Source organism: Phaenicophaeus curvirostris, chromosome 5 (genome assembly GCF_032191515.1).
Source record: "Phaenicophaeus curvirostris isolate KB17595 chromosome 5, BPBGC_Pcur_1.0, whole genome shotgun sequence".
Taxonomy (NCBI): domain Eukaryota; kingdom Metazoa; phylum Chordata; class Aves; order Cuculiformes; family Cuculidae; genus Phaenicophaeus; species Phaenicophaeus curvirostris.
In genome coordinates this window covers 59821379-59844860 of record NC_091396.1, presented here as the reverse complement: position 1 = coordinate 59844860, position 23482 = coordinate 59821379, and the positions used below count along the sequence as shown (strand labels likewise).

Here is a 23482-nt window from a genome sequence, read left to right as displayed (position 1 = left end):
AAGTGCGTTATAACTTAGCACCCCAGACAAACCCGACGCAAATCTCAACTGATTCATCCTTGTGACACATGATGTCTTAGAGACAGAGTATTTATTCCCAACACCTCAGCACTGGCCCTGACCTTCGATTGCACCCTCTGTCAGACAGCTACTACAGACATAGCAGCAGCATCCATGAGTAAATGGGAAGCACGCACCTCTCAAACAGCATTCACAATGCTAGAAGTCAGTCATTAGCTTCCTATTGACAAAACTGCACATCTGACCTAGCAGTAGTCATCAGGACTTACTGAAGAAAAGCTGATCTGCTGGCTGCTCTCAGTTCACAGGACATTCTAAAGGTTCTAGAAGACACAGTCCCTATTTTAAAGCAGTGCCTTTACCATTACATGCAAAGTAGCAATGCTAGTCCTTGCCTCTGCTTTTTATAGTTATCTGCTATTCATCCCCACCCTACTCTATTCCCCCCTCCCTTGATTCCAGCATATACCCATCTTTGCTATACTCAGGGAGATTAAGTTCCAACTCCGAAACCCAAGCTGTCAACTGTAATCACTTAAATTTGAACACACACCACAGGACTGGCTTCCAAATCATTTGTTTTACCTATACTTCCAGAATTAAAAAACCCAAAAGCATCAGTGAAAACTTAGCTGCTCAGGTACAAGGGCTCCTGTGATAACTTTCCTTTGCTGAGATTTTTCCAGCAAGTACAAAGAAGAATATTGATGTTTAATATCAAACCAAGCTATAAGCTACCATGTTTATCCATTTTGTTGAAACACCTCCATTCTACCACAAATACCTTCTGCCTATGTCACCTCTAGGCACTTCCAGCATTCCTCAATTCTCAACAAAAAATACTGGTTTTTTAATTCCTTTTTTGGTTTTGGTCAAGTGGCTGAACAAGTATAATGCTCACAAATAATCAATTTAATCTTAGGTGAATTATCAGTAACTACAATTTCATTCTAGTGACTAGAAGAGTGGCATTCTAGGAGGTCTTGAAAGCAGTTTAGACTAACATATACACTGTTTCATATTAATGATTTCTTTATCTTTCTACACTACCTAAGAATTATTTGTACCAACTGTCATAACAGGAATACAGTATTTAAACTTCTAACTTCGATAAATGTAAACACATTTTCAGATAGCCTCACACTTGTGACTTTGTTGTTCTATGCAAATTTGCATGGCTGAGCCAGGTTTCAAGCATCTACTCCTTCTGACCACCAAAGCCAATTTGTTTCTAGCTGAGCAAGCTCGACACAAGTTCTTTGATCAAGAGATCTGCTTCCCACTCTCACTCACGTCTTGACCATTTAACATTCAGAAGGCAGTTGGAAAATGCACCCTAGGGTAGGCTAGAGAATAGGGGGAAAAACAAGGGAAAACCATTCACATTTAGTGTTACATCAATGTGTGATTCTGTAACTGGAGGCTGGAGGGATGCAGTGTGATTCTCCAGTTCTCCCTCACCCTAGAGACTGGATGAATAGCGTCTCCCAAAAGGCAGATGTTAGAAATCAAAGGTCCAGAGAAAGACAACATGAAGAAACAAAGAACCAAATGATTTCCATGACAGGAATGACAGAACTGGTCAAAACTCTTCAGTGTCCGACTCCTCCAGGCTGAGGAGTTTCAGCCAGCTCTGTCATTCCTGGAAAACCCTGGAGAACTTTACAAAGCTACAAAGGCCCTGGGGATGATTAGGAAAAGAGTATCCATTTACTTGTTTTTGAGAAGATCTAAAGGGCATCAGATTAAGCTAGCAGGAGTCATGGTCAAAAAAATAAAAGATGGCACTTCATGCAAAGATTGGCAGAAATGTTTTCTAAGGACAAAGTGGTGTGGGTCCAAGGGCAAACTGGCACAAATAGTTCAGAGAGATCAATCACAACCAGTTTAATAAGTACCCAGGTTGAAAACAAAGCTTTGGAGAATGCAGTAAAGATTTTCATATTCTTGCCCTTAAGACTTCCATGAACATTTGCTTATGTTCCATGAACTCTAGTTTCAGTATGGGTACTGTTCTGAAGCAAGCACTCCAGTTTTTCCAATGGCTGACATTAAAACAAGATACTAATTAAAAAAAATAAAGTTTGCACTGTAGAATCTTGCATGTCTGCCCAAACCATTAGTAACTATCACCAGGGTAACAAAAAATCACAGCTAAGGAACATTAGAGGAAAAAAAAGGGAAGCCAGGAGAAACAAAAATCAGTCCTGAATTAGATTTGTAATTATGCCTCGCAACTCCTCTTTAAAAGCCGTGACAGAAGTAGTCATAATTGAAAAATCTAATCAATTCTCCCTCCTGCAATACTGAAATGTCACAAGAAATAATTGCAAAAATCACCAAACCGTGTAATGCAATACGTGCATAGCAAGCCATATACCTGTTGCAGTAAATGTAACAAGTGTTATTCAGAAAAAAGACAAGCTGAGTTAGAGCTAGTAACTGGGAGATCTTACTACTTGGAATGAAGATTCAGAAGGCTATAGGCTTCTCAAACTCCCTCTGACAAAAATGTAATCCAGACAGTCTTTTAAGAGTGATAGGTGACTGAAAGCAGAACATACTGTCATCCAAGGCAAGATAAGAGAAACGCACAATTACCCCAAGCATTTTTCATTTATTAGCTTTCTGAAGATTGGCAAGCGTCAAGTGAAATACTAAGCTTTCTGATTTCATAGCACTTTTTCACAGAAAAATTTGTCACCACATGTATATAACAATCCTGGTTTAACTCTAAGAAAACTGGTATCCGTCTTGGGGAAGACTAAACTGAGGTTTACAGAAAGGTAACTGAAATAATTAGGCAATTTATCTCCAAACTTTGTTTACAGTAGTCAAAACCAGTCCCTAATGGCATCCATGTAACACAGATCAAGCCTGGTGCTACTCCTATATACTCCTACTCCACTAGGAAACAGATTCTGCACTGGCACTGAGACAAGTATCACAGTTCCAGACAGACATGTTCTTCCACACTAGCTGAAGCACAAGCAAGAAATACACCCCCCTCAAAAGCCAGACCTCTCAGTCACTCAGGAACCAACCCCTCTAAGAAGGAAAAAAACAGCTTTCAAAACATCACCTGTATACTCCAGAAGGAATTAAGAGAAGAATCAAATAGAATAGGAAGGGTGAAGATTAGGCTAGCATGGCTGGGGCAAAAGCTATGCAGGCAAGAGCATCTCTGACAGCATAGAAATATCAGCTAATAAGAAATAAACATTATAGCTTTAAGGGGGGAAAAAAATAAAGACATCAGACTAACAGCATCATCATTACTCAAGATACCAGACAGACACAGGAAGAAGATCCAGTCTCTTTAGCACAAGCCAGATTAATTGCTTAGATTTCTGAAAGATGTTCCTAGATACTCTGCACAGCTACTCTATGTACTTCTGATACATGGAAACGTTGGACATACCTGCCTAGCTCTTTGGATCTACCCCTGTACCTATGTACATGACAGTTGCCATAGGCTCAGTTCAGGGTTTAGACAACAGATTCAGAACACGAACAGAAATCAGAACCCTTACTGACATCAGCAAACCAAAGGAGCAGAGCAAGCAGGGATGGGAAAGCAAGAATTGAGACATCACAGGCCTTTCAAAGCCACACCTACACAGGCAAACCTATTTGTGGTGGACTTCTGGATTTGAACTTTTGCAGAGCAGGGAAAAAGCGCCTTATACATTTTGGTCAGTACCCACAGAAGGTCTTCTTCAGGTCTCTGTCACAGGAAGAGAATTCCAGAAATGCCATACCATTCAGCAACTCAGTAAAACTGCTTTACTTCTACATAAAGGAAGCCCATCCCACCACACACGCTCCAGCCTGCAAAGCAATCTGTAGATTCACTGGACACAGGTCTACTGCCCCACAGCAAGCTTTAGGTATGTGGAAAACATGATTATTGTGGAAGAACAACCTATGCCATAAAGAAAGATCATTAGCACACAAACTGAAATCCACCTGGAAAGAGTCCTAACAAACCATCTTACTTGTCACTTATCTTTGTTAAAGTAGCCAATCAGAGTTAATGATGAGCTCAGAACACAAAAGAACTAATGCAACCAGCAAATATCTGTGCTTAAAAGAAGCATTACTCATCCTTCCTACTGCCACAGCTTCCCTCTGCTAGTGAATTTACCCAACATATCTTTATTTTCTAAACCTTTAGGCAATCTGATTAAAAGTTAACTGATCTTTAAATATCCTTTGTCATAGGTATTTACATGTCTGTTCCAGTCAGGGTTTCTCTGGAAAGCAAACTGTAATATAGAATAGCATCAGCAAACTTTCCTTCTATACCTTTAAAAAAAAAATAAAATCAGACATTGGAAAAGCCAGCCAATTACCAAAACAGAACTATTTTAAATATTACAGCTACCAAACCAATATCATTTGGTATGCTATCCTGCAACCATACAAAAAGAAGAGACAACATTCTACTAGTTTACCTGAGGGTAGTCAAATGAGTGCCACAGTCTGTATTGTGCCCATCTCTCTCAAACAGGAGAGTCTAGTGTAACCTCCCCAGGTGTTGCCCCTTTTTGAATGGTCTACAGCAGAAGCAGCAGGGAGGACAATTAAATTAACCTTACACACACCAACCCTGCAAACCCACTAGAACCTCAAATAGCTTTTCTTACATCCTATTCAGGGAGAACACAAGGTACCAATTTTTTAATCAAGATTAAATCACAAGTTACACCCAAGAGAAGAGTATCAATTCCAGCAGACATTTCTCTGCTAGTTTCTGATTTTAGTGGACAAAGAAAAAAGGTCAGAAACCTGCCAGATAACACTGGTTTAGATGAAGGGTCACAGGATTAAATTTCAATAGACATTTTGCCTGACCATTACATAAAAGGAATGAACAAGCTGTTTACATCTTGGATACTTTCATGACTTTACAGCTATTAAGCTAGAGCTCTGTCCACCACAGCTGGAACTTGCCCTAGCAATTTCCAGAAATCCATTGAGCTAATCCAATAGCAAAGAACAGAAGAAAGCATTGATGAAATTAGAGAACAGAAGAAAAAAATCCTCTTGAAAGAGACATGTACAAGCACAATACCATCCTGACAGTTGGGTACTTGCTACCACATTTGACCTGTTTCAGACAAACATGATATTAACCAAGTCCTACTCTTTTCCTAAAGTTTTGGAAGAAGTCCAAGATAAATAAGCCCATTATATATACACTTTCATGTTGTATTGAGCATAGCTAGAATGCCTCTTTTGAAGTGTATGTAACAACCATGAAGACCCATTAATGGTTAGTGCAAGACTTGTTGTATGCTAATATTTAGAATTCAAAGATGAACTAGTAATTAATACTGCTCTTCCCCTCCCCTCCACACTCCATGTGGCATAGATATTAGTGTCCTCTGGGCACTTCAAGCCACGCATCATTACAATTTCAACTTGAAGTCAAGAGGGAATTTAACTAACTGTGTAATAACATGCTTTAATTATTGTTCTATACACAGGAACACCTGCATGCACTCTCTTTTGTATTGGAAATATGCATACTAAGAAGGTAGGCAAATATAGAAAAAAAAAAATAGCTATGCCCCCAATTCTATGTATGCAAAGTTCCCAGGAACAGAGAGCAGCGTTTTAATCTTAACCTTTTTAAATAATGATAGCTGTTGATAGCACTGCAGCCTTTCCATTTGTTTTTGAAAGAGCAAGTGCCCAAAAAAATTAATCATGCTAATGAGCCTAGATGCCTTGCCCTAGGAAGAAGGGTGACCCATACTCAACCTCTGTTCCTACGGGAGCACAGAAGTCAGGGCATTTTAAGTCCTCTTCAACTCTCACATCAGTCAAACCCAACTGAGTCAATTCTAGAGCTACTGAGGCAGTATGGTTTACATTTGAAAGATAGATGAGGTAAAGGCTTTGCTGGCCCATAGTGATGGCAAAAACCTGACTGATCAAACATTGATATAGCTCCAAATAAAAGGCATCATTTTTCCTCCAGTGGCATTGCCTCTGAGCACAGTTATCTTTCATGGGCCTTTTTATCACAGAAGAATGTCCAGGTTTCATTGCTACGTAAGTTGCATGACAGCTTCAGTGAATCTGAATCTCTCACTTTCACAAGAGACTTAAATAGGTTGTAGATTTCCTTACAGCTAGTAACAGAAATGTTAATCCAGAAAAGGGGGATAACAAACTTTCCCTGAGCTCAACTGAACACCAGCTCAGTTTAGCATGTGCAAAAATTCAAAAGAGGATGGCAGAGAAACAAGCAGAAAGAAAACACCTTATTTGAACTTCATATAAAGCTGTTCACCTTCCCTTACAACCTTCTCAGCTCTCTGAATCAGGACACTGCAGACACAGCCAAAGCTACGTTCTTATCTTGCTGTTCTCCATAAATCTAATAAATAAGCTGAGCAGAAAAATAGGACCCATCACTGTAAGAGATGGTGCAAGTTCTTTCGTGTAGATCAACACACAAGGAACTTGAATAAAGGATTAACAGAGATTCTGCTCACAGACATGCATGGGAACACCAGAGTTTAGGCATGAAAAATAAGTTTATAAGCATGTTCCTAAAACAAATGCTTGTATCATTTCAGAAGCAGGACTGAATCTTCTGAATGTTATTTTGTGGCTACAGTACATATTTACCAACCATGATGCTGTATTTAATTACTATTAAATATGAACTGCTTACAGCAGCAAATAAGCACAACCTACAACAGTATATGTCGCCTATAATTCCAAGGTACCTGTTTGAATATATGACAACCAAGACTTGATCAATCCCACCATAACAAAGCAGCATCAGAACTTTAATATCAAATCACATCTTTCACATCAACATGAACCAGAGATCTGATAGAGCTTCATATCATCACAAATTAGACACCACCCCCACCCCCAAATTGGCACATCTTCAGAAAGAAACCTTTTTAATAAGTGCGAAGTACACGGAATGACCTTTGAAAGTAGGCTCTCATCTTGTAAGTTTACTTTAAGTGAGTGAATTAAGAATGTTCCCCTATTTTTTCCCCTTCTGCCTCCACTGACACATCTGGAAGCTGTGAAAAGGAGACTTATCTCAGCAAGTCAAGTTAATTTCATTGTTGACCCAAGTTACTTCTCTGGTAGGTACTAGTGCTACAGCTTTCCTCATAACGAGGAGTATCAATGGAGGACAGAATGAAACCAGGTAAAGTAAGCTAACATTAAAAAGAGAAGAATTCTGCTAGCCCAAAGCTGGACTCATAATGCAAGAATGTGTACTCATGAATTCTTCACAGTTTATTTACTACTTCATTTGCTCCTGATTCTTCTGCTGTTCTGTCTTCACCAGATTCCCTAGTAAGCTGAAGTTTCACCGACTACCAAATCTTGAAAATCCATCCTAACGCCTTAGGGACAAACAAATTATCACTGACAGCATGCTGCCACTAGTCAAGGCTATCTTTTCCTGCCAGCTAAAGCTTACTTTATTTACCTTACATTTGCAGTGATCTAGGAGTAGATGTGAACAGCTTGAGAAGATGCAACAGTTTGTTCTTCTAAGCCTTGTGACAATCACATTCTCACAGCGCACAGCTTAAGTCCAGGAGACAGTGTTAGAAAAAACACATTTGAATTCCATGAACTAACACCTAAAGAATTGCCACCAGCTAGGTTTGAACCACCACTTCACCCTTCACCTCTTACAGAGCAAGAAGAGATGTCAAGTGACTACAAGGAATAAGCCACACAGCCCTGAAGTTATCACAGCATAGCAGCAAACATCAGAGCACTGCAGGAGCACTATGTACAACACTCTAAGTGCATATGTAAGTCTAAACATTTCAGCTTCCCTACTTCCTTCCCTTCTTCACTTTCTGATAGATGGTGTTACTGGTCTGTGCAGATGAATCATGGAAACAACACTCTGTTCTGCCTCCAACAGCCAAACACAACACTACAACATTTTGGGCCTATATATAAATACATGGTTTAAACAACAGTTTATAACCAACACAATAGGAGCTATCAGCTCATTGCTGTATACCAAAAAAAAGAAAGTCATTACTGCAGGGCAGCAGATGGCTATGCTTGCTCTTAGTAGACCAAGTAAACATGGCCTGACTCCTAGACTTGATTATATATATAATAATGCTGATTGCACGCAGCCAGGAAGAGTAAAAACTCCATGTTGTAATATAAAAACATTATTGTAATGTAAAAGAGAATTACACCTATCAAAAGCACCCCCAAAAATGTTTGTTCATAGCGTAAGAGAACAGAACTGCCACAAAAAAACCCACTATTGATCAGCAGCACAGGTTGCCAGTTGAAGCTGTCATCAATGGGAAGAACAGTAAATGGTACCAAAAATTGCACACCTCAAAAGGTCTTCTACTTCAGTCTTGATTGGAACAGATCAATAATAAAGCTATCTACATATTTCTCAACTTACTGCTTAAAGCACGTCAGTCATGCCTACTAAGTATGAACAAGCTCCCTAATTAGAACTTGAGTCCTCCAGCTGGAATCCTGGACCTTTAAAATTAAAAGTGCAGACTGTTTTAAGGTAGACATTTGAACTTTACAATGCTATAAGCAGAACTATACATATTCAGGGAGGGAGACTGAAAGAATCCTATTTGATGGTTTAGATTAACTGCCAGCTCATACCACATTTCAGTATAATTTGCATGTAAAGACCTGCTGTGGAAGGAGTAAAGAAACCTAGCTCTACACAGAGCTAGCATTTTGTACCAACTGTAGGATCCTAAATCAATACTAATATTGACTACTCCCTGCAAGTCCAGAAATGCAAGATTTATGCAATTTGAACATAGAGACTAGAGACCTAGCAGCCTATCTGGAAGCAGAAGGAGGATTGCAAGCACAATTTAAGTGTAATTATCATCAAATTGTAAATGTACTGAACAAAAAAAACACAGAACACATCCTGCTGGGAACAATATTCATGTAACCAGGCCTTTCAAGCCTGAAGCAGGATGTAAACAGATTGCAGTTTATGTACTAATACTGTAGTCTTATCTCAGATTTAAAAAAAAAAACTTCAGAGAATGAGCACCTGTGCATCTGTCCAAGGGGCATATAATTGGTTACTCAAGGACTATTAGGCTGTTTCTTAGCAACCTCTGCAAGCTCTGATCAAGTAAGACTAAGATTGTCATTTAGCCTTGAAATGCCTTGCCCCGTCTACCTAATACAGCATTCTAACCACTATGGAAGAACAAACGACCGTTTCAACCACTGATAAAATCCATGCTTACTATGTGCTCCAGCTAAAAGCCTCCTCTTAGTACTCGCTATTGGAAGATCTTAACATCAAATATGGGTTTTTAGACTTTATTTATCTGAAATAACAATAAAATAAACCTCTCATTTCCCTCCTTCTTATACAAAATAAAGGCTAACTACAACTCTAAAAAATTACCTTGGGAATGAAGCTTTATAAATAAGCTCAAGCTATAGCTCAATTCAAACATTTTATAACAGAAAAACATTCTCTGAACATAGCTACAAGAAAAATGTCTAATATCAAAAGCAGCAGTGGAGATGTTCTAAACAGCAAGTATTTACCTCAGAGCTGAATGATATTTAAATCTTTGGTGATGCTGAAATGAATCTATTACATTGCACACACTTTCTAAAACCAAGTAACTGAGCAAAACTCTAGCCATGGGACCAGAAAACAAGCCAAAGGCACCTGAGTAACTGCAAAACAAACTCATCTGTTCAGTCCCAGGTCAGTGTCATTGCTCAACTCTAATATCAATAGACATATAACAGACACCACTTAAGACAGCATTTTTAAAGACTGAGTTTTATACAGAGTATTTTTCCTCATACAGTAAGCAAAGGCACCAAAAGTCTATGGTTACATCACAGTTGGCCACTCCTCCCTGACTCAAGATGATCTACATAAGAACCATCACACAGGTTCAGCTCCCTCAGTCTCAACAGGTCTCACTGTGTGCACAGCAGCAGCTCTAAGAGGGTCTCACTACCCCATAGGAGGTGGAAGTTCAGCAGATGCTGAACATAACCTAGCACAGATGGTCCTGGCCATCCGTACCACTTCATTCCCCAACCCTGGGGGCAGCAGTAAGGTTACATGTCCACCTCCTGTTGACATGACAGCTGAACATACAGTCCCAGTACTGCCAGCGGTCACCTCTGGCCAAAGATGCACTGGTTTTAGACACCCACTAACCAGAAGCCAGAGCAGCTTTCTAGGAAGAAGCCCATCAACGACACATCTGAGTGCTGAAGAGTAAGAGAATGGTGGTTACTGCCAAGGAACAGTAGCAACTACACGTTGGGTAAGCATCTGGCTAAGCATTAAGGAGCCAGAAGCAATGCCAGGATATCCTTATTCCACACTCCTAGAAGTAGCCTCTCTCCTTCCAAACTGCTGCTCCCAAGAGCTGCTTTTAGGTCAGAAGATCACTAGCTGCTAGAATTGGTGAGAACCAAGGGAAAGTAAATTGACGAGCTGGCAGGAAAGTGACCCTCCCTTTTCAATGTCTTCAGTTGGCTGAGAAGCTCTATCTAGAGCAACCAACACAAACACGACCAACAGTTGACAAAACATTAGCCTTGTTTTCAGAAGAGGGAAGGAAGCTTTCAGGCACACAGTAATTTAAAGCTTCTGCAGATGTCTAAGTATATGATACATCCATAGCTGCCTTATGAACTTGAGCAGTTTTTAAAGCATGTTCATAGCGTGTATTTCAGAGCCAACACTCACATCAAGCAACATATACAGGAAAAACAAGTGAAGGAGTCAGACTACACAAAGGATGAATTCCACTCATCTCGCCTACACATAGGGCCTCTGTGGCATTGCTCAAAAACGGGGCCAGACAGCCACTGGCCCTCAGGGATAGTGAAAGCTAAATTATTTTAAAAGTTGAAAAAAACAAAATCATTATTTACTTTGCACATCTGTCTCAAATGCAATGCTTTTCATGCAAGAAAAACTTTGTGGCAACTGATTAGTGGCAAACAGTTTAAAAATGCACTAAACCATTTTTGGCATTTTTTTACATCCACAAAATGTAGTTGTTTCACATGATTCATTGCTTGACAAAAGCTTAACTTTTAGCAGCTCTTGTGCTACCAACAGTGAACTGTAATAATAACTAAAGTAAGCTGGATTTGTGCAAGGAATACAAGCAGTAGCATCAAACACAGAAGGCAGCTCTTAAAACAGAGCGCTCAAAACCTATGCCAGCAGATTTCCTTGAACTCTACAGGATTGCTCAGAAAGTCTACAATACAGTGAGAACTTGGCTCCATAAGGCCAAACAATGCAAGTGTGATATAAACAACTGATTATAGTTTTACCCCAACCACGTTAAAGATAAACTTGATTGGTTAAGATTAAAGCTACAAGCAGTCATGTCTTTAGCAGACCTTTCATATGCAGACTGTTGGGTTTGGGGTTTTTTTTTTGAGAAAATTGTGTTTGAAACATCTTCGTGCAGCTCAGAGATGGTGCTACAAAGCCTCCACCACACTGTGGTGAATCAGTCATGCCCTCAACCTTCTCTCCAGCTCCATCCTCTAGAATAAGAATAATTTTGACTATTTTAATACCTACTAGGGTGAGGGGGAATGGCTTTAAATTGGAAGAGGGAAGATTCAGATTAGATATTAGGAAGAAATTCTTCATAATAAGGGTGGTGAGGCACTGGAACAGGTTGCCCAAAGAAGTCATGGATGACCCCCCTCCCTGAAGTGTTCGAGGCCAGGCTTGAGCACTCTGATCTAGTGGTAGGTGTCCCTGCCCACGGGAGGGAGTTTGGAATTACATGATCTTTAAGGTCCCTTCCAATCCAGTCAATTTTATGATTCTATTCCATTTTCAAAGATTTAACACCCACACCATGCGGCTAAGAGCATAGCATTTCACTGATAAGCTGGCTGGAGCACCTTCTGGAATAAAGATCAGAAACCTGACAAGCAGTGTGTAAGCATACCACTCTCAGTGTCTGGGACAAAGTTATTTGTCTGCAAGTTTTTAGTTCAGCCTCAGTGTTTCTGATTAATAAGCAAGTGTTTATTTAAGGAAGCTTTCAAGTAATATAAATAGAAGTGTTCTTTACTATCTGACCATCTCTGTGACATTCAACCCCCCCCCCCCCAGAACTTTAAGATATAAAAGCTTAAATAGTTAGCAGAAAACTGTCCTCTGAGGCATATTTATTTCAAAGACAGAAGAAATTCTAGATTTAGTGACATCATTACATGAAAGATTAAGAGTGCAAAGAATATTACTGCTTAAAATTAGAAGACAGATTTTCTATAGTTACGTGAAACTTAAGTCTTTAGGCCTTCTATTCCAGGCAAGCCGCAAATAGTTGCTGGCACACACAGTATGCCAATAATAAATCCTCTTTTTTTTTTTCAAAGAGTGGTTCTGAAGTGGTCACCATTAAGGCCTTGATTCTTTTTTAGAGGTCACACCTGCAGCTGCTATTGAAATCAACTGGAGTTGTCACTAACCCAGCATTGCTGAAGCCAGTCTCTAAACCATCACTGGATTGCCACCTTTTAAGGGAGAGCATAAAAAAACCCTACAAACTACTCTTCATATTTGTGTAACTTGAAACTAAAGGGATATCATTTATATAATAAACCATTGCCCCAGCCTCGACCTTTCATTTCTAATCAAAAAATTTGGGGGTTTTAATTTATTTTTTTTTAATTTCTGATCAAACACAGCACGCAGTAGGTGAAAGTGTGATTTCTTATCTACTTCCCCAAAACTGAGGGAATATGGATCCACATTTTCTGATCCACAATGTATCTGTCCATCAATTGCAACAGGCAGGGGAAGGCTTTATGAGCACAAGGATTACAAGTGTCTAGTCAAAATAAGAAGCAATTTGGCCTGTCAGCTAGCACAGCAGTCCTGGAGTCCACTGACAAACCCATCAGACAGAGCCAGCAAGCAAGGAGCAAGTTTAGAAGGGTAGGAAACAACGGTCAAGCGTCAAAAACAAAGCTTTGCGCTATCAACTGAGGCTTCAACTGAGGAAAATAGGCTGCTGGCAAGCAAGACATTAAACATTCATACAGTTCACCAATAGACAGCTATCAACTACATTATTTTTTCCATGCTGACTTCCTCTGCTGACGTGGTGGGATGCACATGCATTACAACCCATCGCTATACCAGGTGAATTTTACATTTTGGCATAAGGTCTTGCTCTCACTTATTACCTGCCCTCAGGTGTTCCTTTCATCTGCATTTGCGCTTGCAGCTGAGTGTTGCATATGCTTTTTTTAATGAGAAATTCAATGGAGCAAAGAACTTCTTAGACAGTAAACTGAAGCTCTATTACTTGATGATGTTTCATTTTTTTTTAATCTTTCTCCTGCATAAAACATACTTACTGTCCCTCAGGTTCAGCTGTAAACAAGTACCTTTTTCAGGGCTAAATGGCCTAACTTTAACCTTCTTAATTTAAGCATATCTGTCACAATGAGTTGTCATTCAAGCTGACAGGATGCATGTTTACTCCATCAGGGAGTATGAAGTAATCTAATCCAGGATGTTTTCATTACAAAGCCCCAAGATCCCAATCAGAGAGCAGTGATGGCTTTGTTAAGACAGAAGCTAGACCAACTGCAGATCTACCACCCAAACTAAAATAGACAAGAACACTTCCTACAGTCAGGCTACCTAGTTCCCTACAGGCACCAAGGATCCCAGATAACACACTTCAAGGATAGATGCCTTCCAGAAGCTAACCACCTTCAGTTTCCTAATTAGAAGGCTTGAGAGACCTTGATGCAGAATCCTATACGAAAATACACATCTGAAAATGCCAAACAGAACATATTACCCATTAAGTAATAAAAGCTATGAGGTCAAGTACTCCTGCCCAGGTTTTGGCAGGGGAGGGAGTTGCTTTCTAAGAAATTCAACATTTACTGCTGCAGCTAAATTATATTCTCTCCACAGGTTTATATATTTGATGGTTCATGCTCCTAGGCATGTTTTAGGTCAAGCCTAAACCCCTCCAGGCATGTGGACGAGACTCATATGTAGACTGCACGTGGATGAAACTCACACAGAGCCTGGCTATTGCATTTACATACTGTCACACATTTTTATCTACCTGAGAGATAACAGTACTTCAGAGGTTTAGCAAGAGGTGCTACAATCACACTCTAAATAGGAAAAACTTAAGATAAGTGCTTACAAAATAAATTAGTTACCCACATTCTAGGGGAAGGCACCCTTCATCCAAGCAAGTTGTGAGGGCTGCCTGAACCTCTACTACCCTCCCTTCTTCAGACAGGTACACAGAGTCCTAGCTAAGCACCAAGGAATGAGAAGCAAAATTGCTTGTTTCTGCTATTTATCCCAAAGACCCTGAACTGTGAAGTTCACCTGTGGGGTTGAGGATATTCTGTACACACACATATACAGCAGTGTCAGTCACACTGAAATCTCAAAAACAGAGGGGATGAGGATAAATAGCAATACACAGAGTAATACATGATTTCAACATCCACAACTAGTCAGAACAATTCCTCTATATGACTAATTAACTGAAGTAATGGACGCCATCCTGATATTTATGGTGCAGGAAAAGCTGTGAATTCCCTGAAGGAAGGAACAGGGTGGAGGGAAAAAACACACACACCAACTCCATTTCATGCCATCTCACAAATGAGCATGAAAAACGGTTCCATGTAAAACATCCAGTCTCTAACTTTAAACCATCTTCTTTAGAAGCAGTTTCCAAAGGAATCCCTTGTTCATTGAACCCAAATCTAAAATTCTGCCAATAAACTGTTACTGATAACTATTGCTGTGCAGGGCATTCCTAAAGCTTCAGCATCTGAGCAGTTTTGTGCTACAATAAAAAACACTAAAGACTAATAAACCTAAACTGTGTAAGTGATCAGAATTAACTCTTGAAAGCTACTTGAATTCTTCTTTTTTGTTTAGAAGTTGAACATAAATTTTAATTGCATCATTTGTTTAACAACCTCAAACGAACATTAAATTCAGGTTTTACAGCAGGAGGCAAAGAAAGAACAAGTGAGGTAGGTGGGTGAAGAAGACAGCTGTATTGTTCTAGCTGTTCCTCAGCCTCACCCACTGCCAGATTTCCGTGGATGATGTATCCCAAGGTAGCAATTTTAAGAACTTTTTGGCAATACCCCAAGTGCCTCTTGCAAATCAGAGATCAGAATAATGATATTATAAAAAAAAAAGATGGTTAATAAGAGTAAACTGGATAACTGACACTATCAAAAAGTGGAAGTCACTGAACTCTGCTACTGCTGCTTTTACAGAAGACACACCTGTCCAAATGTTAGACTTAAATTTTACCAGGTAAAATTCAAAATATATTTTTTTTAGAAAGAAAATCAATACAACAACATCAAGGCAAACCACCACTTTTCAAAGTACTACTTGTCTTACAACTACTGTTAGCTCGAGACACTGCAATATCAAACAGACATCGAGAAAACCTCCTTGAGTGATTCATAAATAATATGTTAGTGTCCTTAAGTGAGGGAGCTATTCAGATGAGCTTCAGTTAGAAGCCCACATATACTAGTGCTGGTTTTCATTAGAGATGGATTTCAGTCTTAAAAATCCAGTCTGGAACTACTGGAGTAAATACTTCACTTGCTGCCAGCACTAAGGCAAATTTGGTTCATAAGAGGACACACTTTCTGATTCCTTTTAGTCTTGTCCCTCCCCTGCATATTCAATAAAGGAAGATTAATTTCATTATTGTTGCACAGCAAAAAAAAGTCACATGAAAAGACTATGTCTGCATTGTTTCTTGTTTGCAAGCTCGAGTAGAGAGAGAATATGACTTGAGTATAATTTTGAAATTACCCCAGGGAGCTGAAACTTAACCCAGGAACTCTATCTACTTCAAAACAGCCTTGCATTGAACCAGCTTTACAATTAAGCCTCTCCTTGCAGAGTCTGTAACAACTTATGTACAGTTGTGACAAAGATGCCATGTGCCCCATCAACAAAGTGAATATCCAGAATTCAAAATGCAACTACAACGCACAAGAGGGACTTCTTTCTGTAAGTGCATCCACAGACGGCAACACAGGGACTGTTTTTAAAAGCACAACTACTCCACAGCTTATTTTTAGAACCAAGGGTGGGCAGGGGAGAGTATTCAGTAAACCTTCCAAAAAACAGCCAGCCACCCACTAAAATTCAGTGCCACTGTTTAAATAAATTACAGCCAGCTTTGCAACAGCTGCAAGAAACAAAACCAAAAAAACACAGCAGAGAGAAGAACCAGAACCTTTTAAAATGCTGGAGGTGATGCTACAAGAAACAGCAGCAGACAAGCAATGTACGCTAGACACCGTGGTAATTTACCTGCAAGAGGTAGGTCAAATAGGCCTTTCTTAGGATTTGATGAGCATAGAAAAACAGCAGCTGCAAGGTAGGAATGTGCTTATTCCAACACAGGCAAACCAAAGAAGGCTGGGCTTAGGGAACAGCATTGTAAGGATTACCAAACCCTCCTCTTTTTTCAAGTAGCAACACTAGAAACTGGCAAAATAAAAGCGTGAGTTAAGTTACCTTTGCTTCCTTATGCAGATAAAAACTCTGAGGTGCTAATGTTACCAAGATCTCCTACTGAAGAGTTTATGATTTTGTCAAGCCTCTATTACATGGTCAATAAAGAGGAGAAAGAATCTTAATTATCCCTTTGATCTTTTAACTTAAGAGCAGAGTTCCAAATACCCTGTTTTTACAGTACTAGCTATACCCAGCAACAGGAATCTTTAAGTTAAAGAGGCCACAGCACCAAAGGTAATCAAAAAGCCCTAACTTGGCAATCAGAATGAAACCACGTCTGTGCAGAGAAATTCATCGGTTGCACCATGTTTTTTAACAATCTCATTTAAGGAAAACCACTGCCGTCAAAGAGCAGTCAGGTCATAATCTGAGGTGCACAAGCATCAGGTCGGAGGGCCCCTAGCAGCACATAAATAAGTTCGGTGATTTATGGTAAATGTTTTCCTTTAGGCACAGGATACAAGTGAGCACTTTTGTTCCCGACTATTCCTAGCAGCAGTTTTTAAACTAACAAAGATCCTGTGAGCTACAGATCTCAAGGAGTTGGTAAGGATCATTTTATCTGCTGGTCACCAGGCACAATCCGCAGGTACCGGGGTTTCCGATACTCATCTCCCTCCCAAGCTAGGGCATTGCACCATCCCCATTCCTCAGCACCTCCCAACTTGCCAGCTTCCACCCCATGGCCCACTTGGAAGGGCTGAGAGGAGCAGCAGCTGTGAAACTCCCTGCAGGATCCTACCTGCCTACAAGCGGGCAGGGAGCCCAGCCTGGGCTCCTCTCCCCACCGGCACCCCAGAAAAGCAGGAAGAGGGCAGGGACAAGTGCTGTGCCTGCTATAATCATAGCCTCGTTGAGTGGCTTGGGTTGGAAAAGACCTTGAAGACCACCTAGTTCCAAGCCCCTTGCTAGGGGGCAGGGACACGTTCCACCAGATCAGGCTGCTCACAGCCGCATCCAACCTGCCCTTGGGCACCTCCGAGCGCGCCCACAACTTCCCTGAGCAACCTGTGCCAGCATCTCACCACCCTCACCGTGAAGAGCTTCTTCCTAACGTCTCATCTAAATCTTTCCCCCTCCAATTTAAAGCCATTCCCTGTCACCCTACCCCTCCACACCCTTGTTTCTCAGCCTGGAGAGGGAGCAGCCGCCTTCTAGGGCTGAGAGGAGCTATAGGAAAGCTGGGGAGGGGCAAAATGCCCCTCCCCAGCTTTCCTATAGCTCCTCTCAGCCCTAGAAGGCTCCTAACTCCCCCTCCAGGATGAAATTAGGAGGGGGGAGCAGCCCCATCCTCCCCCGTCTCCCCCCCACAGGTGCGGGATGGGGTGCGGGCAGCGCCCCCTGCCGGGGACAGCCCCGCACTGCACCCAGCGGCCACCCCAGGATCTGGAGGGCGGGGGTGGGGGGCTTGCGGGGAGAGGTTTGGTTTTTTTTCCCCACTTATTAATCGTTTTCCTTTGAATAAAAAACTCCTACACGAAACGCTGCTTCCCGAGCACCGGCACTGTGCAGCCCGGTTTTTCTAACGGGGAAGCGGGGAGGAGGTGCAGAACCGACGGGTAGCAGGGGGAAAAGGGATGAAAAACGGAATAATAACAATAATAAAGATAACAACACCCCGATCATCAACCTACCGGCCACGCAAACTGAAAGGGAATAACAATCCTGCCCGTCTCGGGGGTTCTGCCTTGATGAGAGTATTTGTTGTGGTTCAAATAGAAAATATTTCCACCGAGAATGGGGGTAGATCCGATTCCGTAGTTGCAGGGTCCGACCATCGTGATCTTGGCCTGATATTCCTTGAGACAGACTTTCACGTAAGTGTCGCACTCGTCCCGGGTGCAGTCCAGGTTCCTGGGGCTCTTTATGCCATCGCAGCATTCCCCATTGAACAACTCGCCGTTTACATTCCGCACCGAGTTAAGCTGCAGCTCGAAATAGCCCGTGGAGTGGGACACCTAAAAATAAAAGAAACCAAGAAAGGGGAAGACACAGCCTCGTTACTACCGCGGGCAGCAGGGGCTGCGGCCAGGCAGCCCCCCGACAGCTCTGGGGGCAGCCCCACCGCGGCAAAGCAGCTTTTTATACATATACACAAATATATATTCGCATGCACATACGCATAGGAGCAAAGAACAACGACGCCCGGCAGCTACAAAGTATGAACGTGCAGGCATATGCATATAAAATCATAGATATGCCCATAATTTGATAACTATACGCATGCATATATATAAAATTTGGCCAGGCAGGCGCTCCCCACGTCCCTCGGACACTCTACGGGTCCAACCCCACCGCAGCAGCACACGCTTTTTTTATACATATAATCACATATATACACACACGAGCAAAGGACAACGATGCCCGGCAGCTACCAAGTCCGATCGCGCAGGCAGATGCACATAAAACCATATATATGCACATAATTTGATAGCTATACGCACGCATATATATAAAATCAGCCAGGCAGGCGCTCCCCACGTCCCTCGGACAACTTTACAGGCTGCGGGTCCAACCCCACCGCAACAATATATATAAATACGCACAGAACAATATCAGAGCACAGCACCCAGCAGCTGCAAGGTAGGAATGCGCACTCACATATATAAAAAAATTATATATAGGCTTGCATATGCATAAAAAAGCTCGTGCATATGCAAGCACATATATTAAAAAAGCGCGTATATATACAAGCATATATAATAAAAAAGAGCATATATATGCAAGCATATGTACAGAAAAGCGCATATGCTTAATTCTCACATATGCACATACATATAAAAAGTTCCCTGCGCATGCAGAAGCGCCTAGAGCTACAAGAGCTGCCGCAGTTCGGTCTCTCCGCCCGCCCCGCCGCGGGTCCCGCAGCCGCGGGCAGCGCCGCCGCGGAGCCCCCGCGCCCCATACCTGCAGGCAGGAGGCGAGGAGCAGCGCCAGGCCGAGCGCGGCGGCGCGGGGGGCCCGGCTCCGCATGCCTGCAGCTCCGCGCCGCCGCCGCCGCCTCAGAGGAGCCCTCCGAGCCCAGCACCGGCCGCGGACCGGCGGCCGCTCGCGGCATGGGCGGCGGGGGAGCCGCCCGCAGCGCGCCGGGGGGCGCAGGGCATGGGCTGCCGGCGGGGCCGCCCGGAGCGCTCCTCCAGCAGCAGCAGCAGCAGCGCCGCTCCCCTCCCGCGGGCTCCGCTCGCCCTCTGCGCGCCTCGGCTCCGCGGACACCCAACAAGTAGGTGCCGGAGTGACAGCTTCATTACCCATTCGCCGCCGCGGCCGCCGCCTTCATATTAATGAGGGGGACGGCCCGGCCCCGCGGGCGGCGGGTGGGGCCAGCGCCGCTCCCCGCGCCGCTCTTAAAGGGAGGCGGCGGCCCCCGCCCTGCCCCGCCGCGCTCTGCCCCTCGGGGGGGGTGTGGATGGGCCCCACGTGTGTGTGAGCTGGGGCGGGGGGGGGGCAGTCGTGGATGAGCCCCCCACATGTGTGTGAGGTGGGGAGGATCATGGATCTGCCCCCACATCGGGGGAGCGGGGGTCGTGGATGAGCCCCCACGTGTGTGTGAGCTGCGGGGGCCGTGGATGAGCCTCCATGTGTGTGGGGGGGGGGGAAATCGATTATGAATGAGCCCCCACGTGTGCGTGAGCTGGAGCTGGGGGGGTCGTGGATGAGCCTCTACGTGTCGGGGGGGGGGGGTGCAAGGGTCGTGGATGAGCTCCCACGTTTCTTGGGGTGGGGAGAGTCAGTTGTGGATGAGACCCCACATGTCTGGGGGGGGCGAGGGTTGTGGATGAGCCCCCACGTGTATGTGGCGGGGGGGGTATCAGTCGTGGATGAGCCCCCAGGGGCAGGGGGGGTCGTCGTGGAAGTGCCCCCCCATGGGTGAGCTGGGGTGGGATGATGGATGAGCCCCCACGTGTGTGAGCTGGGGAGGATCATGGATGTGTCCCCTACGTGTGAGCTGGGAGGGGGGATTGTGGATGAGCCCCCATGTGTCTGGGGGTGGGCGGGGGTCGTGAATGAGCCCCCATTGCTGGAGGAGCATCAGTAGCCGCGGGGCGTGCGCGCTGCTGGAGTTCATGGGGTAGGTGCACCCCTGGCTGCGGAGGAGCATGTAGGGTGCGTGTATCCTTCCCCCTGTACACGCAGGTGTGAAAGAGCGTGAATGGTGCCAGCACGCGCGGTCAAGGAGGAGTGCGTGGGGTGGGAGCACCTCTGGCTGTGGAGGAGCCACGTAGGCTACATGCATCCTTGTCACCTAGAATGTACGTACGGATGTGAAATGTGAAACACGGTCAATGGGAAATGTGTGGGGTGGGAGCACCCCAGCCATGGAGGACCTCTACATAAGGTGGACGTATCCTTACCCCTGTGGAACATTCGTAGAATCATAGAATACTTTGGGTTGGAAGCGACCTTACAGATCATCTAGTTCCAACCCCCCTGCCATGGGCAGGGACATGTCCCACTAGGTACATACAGTTGAAAGAGGACATGTAGTGCCAGCACACGCGGTCAAGGAGAAGCATGTGGTGTGGGAGCACTCATGCAATGTAGGAGCATGAATAGTTCATGAATCCACAGCCACAGGGGAGTGGAGGGGCTGGGATCTCCTTCAGCTGTGGAGGAGTGGAGGGGCTGGGATCTCCTTCAGCTGTGGAGGAGTGGAGGGGCTGGGATCTCCTTCAGCTGTGGAGGAGTACACATGCTGTATGCACTCACAGCCTTGCAGGACTGGGCTTCTTGAGAGTGCCCACAGCCATGTAGGAGTGTGGTGGGCACAAATGTCGCCATGGAGGAGAACTTAAGAGTGGGATCATTCATAACTGTGGAAGAGCAGGCTCATCCACAGGTGTGGAGGAGTCTATGGGGTGGGTGCATCTGTGGCTGTAGAAGAACGCAGGGGGTGCGTGGGATGCATGCACCCACAGCTGCGGAGGAGCACACGTGGTGCACGCACCTATGGCTGTGGAGGAGCGCATGGGGTGTGTGCGTCCACACTCACGTAGAAGCACAAAGGGTGCATGCAACCACAGCCGCAGAGGAGTTCACACGGGAGTGCTTGTAGAGCGCTCGTAGAGTGACATGTGCGGTACACAGAGCAGATGGCCGAGTGGTGGGATCATGTCCTCCTCCAGTGGTGGCTCAAGCAACTATGAAAGTAACTAAGCAGAGATTTCTCCTTTAGCTTAAGCACCCTGTGATTTTGATCCCTGCTGACAACTATGAAAGCTATACATCCAGACAACTGCGTGCTACGGATACGCTATCATAAGCCGAAAGCCCCATTTAGGACCTAAGTTTTCCTTCTGTTTCTCTCCCTTCCCCCCTCTCCCTATTTTAACTCTTTAGTACTGATCATGCACCACAGTGGACAATTGGAGAATAAACAGCTCAGAAATCAAAGGGCTGTCATGTTCCCCTGTGTGGAAAACCTTTCACGGAGCCTCCCCCTGCCTTTTCAGCGCCCCGGCTGCCTCCCGTCCCTCCAGCAGCCAGCCGGCACGCTGCTCCTCTGCTATTCATGACCAGCGTGCAGCTGCAGCTACTCTCCTAGGCTGACACAGCAGCAGCTGCTGTATGTGTGCCAGCTGGCTAGCTGCTCTCCAAAATCCTCTTGTCCGCCCTGCTCCCCTTGCTTTCCTGCTTCCCCACCTACAGACCTGCTTCTCCTTTCCCACCCATGTCTCCCACTCGCCACGATGTGCTCTAATTTCCTACCTCCCCACTGTCCTGAGCCAACCCCTCTTCTGTCCTGATTCACCTTACTTGCTCTCCAGGAAGCATCCCTCACTTTCCCTCTCATCCCTCCTGAGCTCAAACAGGAGCTCTCTGAAGTGGAGCAGTGAATATTGCTTTTAATTATTTCACGTGTCCTCTCTTTGAAATTGTGCCTCCCAACATAACTGCATTCAAGCATTTTTTTTTTGTTAAGATAACCTCTGTTGTAGCCACCTTTAGAAAGCAGCAAAGGGAAAGCAGAGGGAGCTGTGGGAGGGCCGGGACCTTAGTTTGAGGTCTTATTTTGAAGTCGCTGGTTTTGCTAATCAGAAACTTCGCTGGGCTCCTGCCTTTGCCCAGCTGCACTGCTTGCTGGCTTCCAAATAGACAGGCAAATGCTATTTAGTTTTTAATTACATTTTTTTTCTGGTGGCTGAAGGGAAGGAGTTTCTTAGACTAGCTTTCTTCCTAACGATTATTTTGCAGTGGATGGTAGCCAAAATATTTTGCAAGACAGGTATTTTGTTTGCATCCATTCTCATAAACAAACATAAAACCTCATGATCTACATTCAGCATTACACGGTCAATGTGCCTGTGGAGGAAGACGTGTATTTTTATTACCAAGCTGAGCAAATGTAATACAGAAGAAAGATGATCCAGTAGTTACAACATATGCTCAGTCCCTACAGAGCCAAGCTCGGTTACCTGCTGCATCACAGAATTTCTTTGTTATCTTGGGCACACTGCATGTGCTTTTTGTGCTTTGGTTTTGCCTTTGTAAATATTCTGCAGCACTCAAAAACTCTGGTGCCATTTAAAAATGCCTTTTTTTCCACTGTAACCTGACTTCATAGGAGCAGAGAAGGGAGGCGCAGCTATTTCCAGGTATTCTCTCCACTCATGGAAATTTTCATTTTATTCTTCTTGGTGATGCAGCCCCATTTTCAGTCTGAACTCCTTAGTTCTCTCACTGTGGTTATAATTATTTCTCAAGTGCCATGGACATTTACTTTTTCCTTTTGCAAAACTTGTATGCGAAGTTGTCTCTCTATAGCTATGCACAGATAGTGATAGTTTTCAGGAAACAGGGCAAAAATACTTCTTAACATATGAACATATGGCCAAATCTGGAGGCGAATGCTGAACAAGGCTAAGAGAAGCAGCT

General features: G+C 43.8%; 1 protein-coding gene across 2 annotated transcripts in view; it reads right to left on the bottom strand.

The window, feature by feature from the left end:
* JAG2 (jagged canonical Notch ligand 2) overlaps positions 1 to 19876 on the bottom strand; it is a 68360-nt gene extending 48484 nt beyond the window's left edge. For both annotated transcript variants that reach the window (XM_069858934.1, XM_069858935.1), the window contains exons 1-2: positions 19517 to 19876; positions 18244 to 18567 (exon numbers count right to left, since the gene is read on the bottom strand). In XM_069858934.1, coding sequence (XP_069715035.1) covers positions 18244 to 18567; positions 19517 to 19861 — 669 coding nt within the window. In that variant the 5' untranslated portion in view covers positions 19862 to 19876. The remainder of the gene's footprint in view (positions 1 to 18243; positions 18568 to 19516) is intronic.
* Positions 19877 to 23482: the final 3606 nt, after the last annotated feature.